The following is a 6086-nucleotide window of genomic DNA, read 5'->3' as shown; positions in this document are numbered from 1 at the left end:
CGCCCCTTCCGGCTTCCCCTTCCTTTTCCCACTCTCTCGCCGTAGCGCAGCCGCCACCTGGGCCTCACGTGACCCCGGCCTCCCTCCCGACACGTGACGTGAGAAAGGCCACGCCAGGGCGGGCCCAGGCCGCCGTCGCCCCGCCCCCGGAAGCGGCGAGACCGAACGCGCTTGCGCAATGGGGGCCGCGTCGGCTCTTTCCCAGCTGGGAGGTTATCGTGATTTTCGTTTCGGAATACAGACGTGGATGCGGAGGGGATTTTTTGGCCTTTGTTTCCCTCCCAGAGAGTTCCTGCCTGTGAATTCCTTAAAAGATACTGCTGTTTCTCCGGGACTAGACAGTTCACTGTTTCAGCCGTAGGATGCGCATGCCCTCGGGAGGTTTTCGCCAGTCCGAGGTAACCGCGCCCCGCGGGCTGAGAGCTGCGCGTGCGCGGCAGGGATGGGTGCACCGGAGCGATCGCCTCTGCGCATGTGTGAAGGGAGGGCTTCCAGACGGGAGGAAAACCTAGCCTCCTTCCAGAGGGGCGGGTCTCATCACAATGGGCGGGGTCTCGCGAAGGGGCGGGCCTCACAGACGGGCGGGGTCTCGCGGAGGGGCGGGTCTCCTTGTAATGGACGTATCTCGCGGAGGGGCGAGCCTCATAGATGGGCGGGATCTCGCGGAGGGGCGGGCTCGTAGATGGACGAAGTCTCGCGAAGGGGCGGGCTCACCGCGTAGGAGAGGGTGCTGCCTGCAAGTGACCGGGTCTTTTTGCAGAGCGGCGGGGCGTCTTCGCGCCGGGGCGGTGCTCCTCGTAATGGGCGGAGTTTCGCGGGGGGCGGCACTCCTCGTAGGTGGGCGGGGTCTCGCGGGGGCTGCCCTTCTCTTAGATGGGCGGGGTTTCGCGGATTGACGGGGTCTCGTCGCAGTCCTGTGCGCACGCGCCAGCTGGCTGTCACCTGGGGCTTTTCTCACCGGTTTCCGCCCCCGGCTCTGAGTGGCCGCCCTGCGGAGACGCTGGTCGGCTCTGGGCAAGTACTTACCCACCTGCGGGTTACCTGTTCTCAGCTCTTCAAAAAGGATCATAGATACTTTCTGTTTTAGCACACGGCCTCCTGTAAGAACAGCGGGTTTTTCTTTTTCGTTTTGGTCCTTATCACGAAAATCCTGACAATCTTTTTTTTCCTCTGCCAAGGGAGGAGCTGCTACAAGAAGGAGAATGCAATTATTGAAATATCCTTTGCGTAGCAGAGTTAGGAGAACTAAAGCTTAATTGATTTTCTGCAGTCCCAAAGTGTCTCTTCCTCTCTTGCTACTTTTGGCAATTAATTCTATTGGTTTTTTTCTTGGTTTTTTTTTTTTGTGTGTGTGTATGTGCTGCTGAAGCAAGCACAGTATTTCTACTCTATTTTCTACAAGAATTTGGCTTTTTCATTTTTCATTCCTCATACTTTCTCCTGTACCATTCGTGTGTCTTGGTTTTAATTGATATCCATAGCCAGACTTTTTTAAAAACAATCTCATTTTTGTTCATCAGAGGTTTTATCAACAAGGTCCCGGGGAAGCATTCTTGCCCTGAAAGCAATTTGAAAACGGAGGAATGAAGCGAAAGTGCTGCAGTCACCCCAAGATATGCCCCTCTTCAGCCATGTATACGTCAGTACTCGCTGCCGTATTCATTGCTTTAAGTTCCAGTCGCATCTTACTGGTAAAATACTCCACCAATGAAGGTAAGTGTAGACTTGGAGCAGCTGTGGAGCACCATGTGTTAGCTCTCCTGTCCTCTGGATCATTGTGTATAGAATGGGACTAACATGTTTGTATTTTTCATTTGTATGAATGATTAAAGCATGTTTAAATTTGATGTTTTTTAACTTTTATTTTTGATTAATGATTACATGTTTGGTCAGGGTGGGAAGGGATAGGTGGGTGGGATAAGTGGGTAAAATCATTGTTTCCAAATTTGCTATTTCTTCTTGGCTCTGGGGGGCCAGCACCCAGGATGGGGAACTGCTACCCATTATCACCCCAGGGCCCCAATGTAGGACATATTCCAAGACTTCCGCCCACATGGTTTGGATAGCTCTGAAATGCTGTTGATTTCACCGATCCAAAGGTGAGGCGATCATCCCAATGTCCATTGACTGACATAGGCGACCTCAAGTCTCCACCCAGATTTTTGCTGTCATCATTTCCTGGGGTAGTTGTCCAATTTACTCTGTTCTCCTTTCTCTGCTGCCATACCAAATGGCTACCATGTTTTCCACATGCAACAGGGTCTGTATCCACAGCTCCACCTTTTTCACTTGCAGGGAGGTCCGAAGACCTGGGCCAGGTGACCCACGCCCTGCTGGAATCCTTGTACCCAGAGCTCACAAACCCAGCACCCAGCTCTCAGGCAGGCCCCAGGATCCAGAGCAGGTGACTGGAACCTCACCAGATCCCTGATCCCCTGAGGCTCATGAACCCGGCATCACACTTGCAGGCCCTGGAACCCCAGGCTGGGCAGCCTGAGCCCTGCAAGATTCCCTACCACCGGGGCTTATGAATCCAGCACCCGCCTTGCAGGCAGGCCCCAGGAACTGGGCCAGGCAACTCAGGCCCTGCCAACTCCGAAAACCCTGGGGGCTCACAAACCTGGCATCCACCTAGTAGGCTAAGCCCACGACCTGGGCATTTGACCCTCGCCACTCCGGATCCCCTGCCCCTGGGACTCATGAACGTGGCACTACTGTCCACAATCTGGCATGGCTCGCATTACTTCAGCATCCACTATCACATTGTGCAGCCTGGCTCAGTCCAGCAAGCCTCCAGTTCCAGCTCCTTTGGTGGGTGCTGCAGCCTAGCCCAGTACAGCCAGAACCCTGTCCTAGGCCCAGTGTGAACAGCTGGTGTTGCAGCCTGAACCTGGCCCCTCCTGCACCTTGTCCCTCCTGCACCCTGTTCTGGTTCTCAGGTTTGCCAGTGGATGTTATGAACTGGCCCAACCTGGTCTGCTCCAGACATGACCCACATGTATGCCAGTGCGTACTGTAACCTGGAATGGTCTGGGCTGCTCCTTGCCTTAATTCTTGTGCTCACCTGCAGGGACTGAGTCCTAATGAAGGAATTTCCCAAGGTCCTCTATCTGGTCTCCTCCCGGGGCTTGGCCCAGGTTGGGTTTGCCCACCTCTTGTCCTTGCAGGAATGGTGGCCTTCCCCACCTGGCTGACACCCATTCTGGTTCTTACTGTTAGGTGTTGCAGCTCAGCTACACCTGTTCCATGCCATACACAATTTTTGTGTGGTTCAGCAGGGAACAAGACCTAGCCCAGCCCATTCTATGCCCAACCTGGCTGTCACGAGTACCAGTGGGTTCTAGAGTGTAGCCCAGTCTTGCACTTCCTAGACCCAGTCCACACCCGCACTGAGAGAGGCTGTAGCCACATCCAGCCCAGCCTGCTGCCCTTAGTCCAGCTCTCATGCTCACCAGTGGGAACCCCCAACCCAGCTGAGGTATCCCCTTAATTCCCCAGCCAGGCCTGTTCCCATCCACATTTTTTAGGCATGCCAGCAGAGGTTGCAGTTCCATGGGGGTGAGCCCACATATCCCCCACAGATTCTGCCACCAGACTCAATTCTCTCACATGCTAGTTATTGTTATGTCCGAACCTAGCTTCACCCTTTCCCTGTTCTGACTCTCACTTGTGGGTACTGTGATCTTGTCCTGTCAGGTATGCCCCAGCCTTGGCTTTAGTGTGTGCCAGGGAGTGGTGCTCGGTGATGGTTGATGCTACCTACCCCAGCTCAGGTCTCCTATGTGTGCTGGTGCTTCAGACTGACCTTGAAAGGTCTCTCTGTTCTCACCTCTGAACCACTTGGTCTCAGCACCCTCACTTGCCTGAAAGTACAGTGGCTTTGTCCATGAATGTCCCTCAGTAGTCATTCCTCTCCTGGACGTGAATCCTGAGGCCCCAGTCAGTCTCATTTGTGCCATCATAGTCCATACCCCATATAAGCCCACGTGCCCAAGTCCCTAGAGCAGGTTGCTACCAGGCCCAGTCTGGAGTCCCCTCTGCTTTCACGGGATGTATAGAGGCAAGAGGACCCTGTGTGTGCACGCCCCCTGAAGTCGCCCAATGCTCCTGTTGAGCATACAGGATTAAGATTACTCCAGACAGGCCAAATCTGGAGTTACCTCTGTCGCCACTGGAGCTGCAGAGGCACGAGGACCCCATGCATAGACCCAAGTTTGATTCTTTAAGGTTTTACTTACAACAAAAGAAAAATGAAAGTTGACGTTAGATGAAATTTTGATCATTCAAGAATCCAAACCTCTTGGGCAAAGCAAATCATAACCTTTGACTGTTGTAGCAGTCACCAGATATTGCCAGCCTATAGCAAGATACATAATTAAAGCTTTTTTAAAAGAATTTTTTTATGGTATGGTTCCATAGGCTTAGGAATCTCCCCTTTCAACCTTCCCTTTTCTGCCACTGCTTCCCTTTTCTGCCACTGCTTTTGGCCATATTAGTAAATTAGTGGCATCCCGCAACAACAGTTACAAATCCATCATTGTGCTAATTGTACCTTATTTTAAAGCAAATTGCAGGCTATATTTGTTTGTTAACTTGGTCTTTGTTGGCTCCTATCATAATTGTATCAGTACAACAATATAGATGATTAAGATTTATTATAAGAATATGCTCAAGAAATTTTCTATTTTTAAATATAGTAACTTGGTTGATTAAATTGGATTTTGTGGCATTAAGCTTTTAATCCCACATGACTATGATTAGGTATTTTTCACTAGGTAATAATAGAAATGTATATAGAAAAGCAGAAGTAGTGGAGAGGAAGAAGTAGTGTGTTCTGTTTCGGGGAGAGGGAGATGGTTTGGATGCACAAGGATCAGGAAGCCTTCCCTGGTTAGATGACCATTTTTGATCCACAAGAAGATAAAGTAGGGAAAGGTATTTATAAACAGGCAGCAGCCTATAAAAAGCAATGAAGGCATGAAAACAGCATATATTATGAGAACATGGAGTTCAAAATTTTAAAGAAAAATTAAGGGCCTGGAGAGAGACATGGAGTCCTGACTGGGGAAGGAAGTAACGTTGACTGTTAAAGGACTTTCTATGCCATGATAAAGAGCTGAGGCTTTAGTTGCCACAGTCTACAGTCTGGAAAGTAAGAAATACTTCAAGAATTGGAAATAATAAATTAAAATGAGATGCCATTATGGCAGGTGGGTGGTAAAAAAGAGATCTGAAACGGGTAGCCAGTGGGGTGCCTTATTGGAAATTCAAACCACAAACAGGAAAGACTTTAGAGCTTTATATGTAAGAATAGTCAAGATAGACTTGGAAAATATTCAGAAGAGAAAAACTGCGATTTGGAGAATGTATTGGATGTTGGGAATTAAAGGAGATAAAATAACTGGATAGCTTTAAGGTTTCTGATTTGAGGGCTGAGTGAATTGGTGATGTTTTCTGTTGAGATGACGATGACCAGGAGGAAGAGCAGGACAGTGACAGTTCAGAGAGGTTATAGAGTTAGCTTGTGCCTCCGCGAGGCCAGGACCGCTGTCTTCATTCATTACATTTTCTGTGCTGTCCAATACATCATGTATGTGAGGAATGAGGAAATTAAATGCACATCACTCCTGGAAATAGTGTGAAAACCATATAGTATAATACGATGAAATAAGGATTAAAACATGTCCTTTGAGATTCATAATTAGAAGGTGGCTGATAATCTCAGAGTAGCTAGTTTGAGTATAGTAATAAAAACAGAGACAGGGCTAATAAGGGAGAAGATCTAAATGAAAAGTGGTCAGAGGTAATGAATGCTGACACCATTTTCTGTTGACAAGGAGAAGGTATAGTGGGCACAGGAAGTAGTTGTCTGTTTAGCCACATTAAGAGTTTTGACCATGTTTGTAGTCCCATGGCAAGAAGCCGGTTATACAAAATATAAAAGAAATACATTGAAGCACAGAAAATCCTTCTAACAGCGAATTCCTGAGGAGGGGAGAATGGTAAACTGGAGAAGACCATAGTGCTTTCTTCGGGATTGAAGCCAGTACAGACAGATGCAATGAGGATTTGTGAGGATGGGTAGA

The 6086-nt window shown here is 49.1% G+C and overlaps 1 protein-coding gene across 3 annotated transcripts in view; it reads left to right on the top strand.

Moving 5' to 3' along the window:
• The first annotated feature begins 154 nt into the window (after positions 1–154).
• Positions 155–6086, top strand: part of SLC35A5 (solute carrier family 35 member A5) — a 30802-nt gene continuing 24870 nt past the window's right edge. For 2 of the 3 annotated variants that reach the window (XM_040980486.1, XM_040980484.1), the window contains exons 1-2: positions 155–398; positions 1521–1713. In XM_040980486.1, coding sequence (XP_040836420.1) covers positions 1584–1713 — 130 coding nt within the window. In that variant the 5' untranslated portion in view covers positions 155–398; positions 1521–1583. Of the gene's footprint in view, positions 399–787; positions 1101–1520; positions 1714–6086 lie in introns of those variants that run through there. The other variant, XM_040980485.1, reaches the window with a different exon arrangement.

This window comes from Ochotona curzoniae, unplaced genomic scaffold (assembly GCF_017591425.1).
Source record: "Ochotona curzoniae isolate NIBS_2020 unplaced genomic scaffold, NIBS_Ocur_1.0 contig_3498, whole genome shotgun sequence".
Taxonomy (NCBI): Eukaryota; Metazoa; Chordata; class Mammalia; order Lagomorpha; family Ochotonidae; genus Ochotona; species Ochotona curzoniae.
Note: the sequence above shows the minus strand (reverse complement) of the source record. Positions and strands in the feature narration are given on the sequence as shown.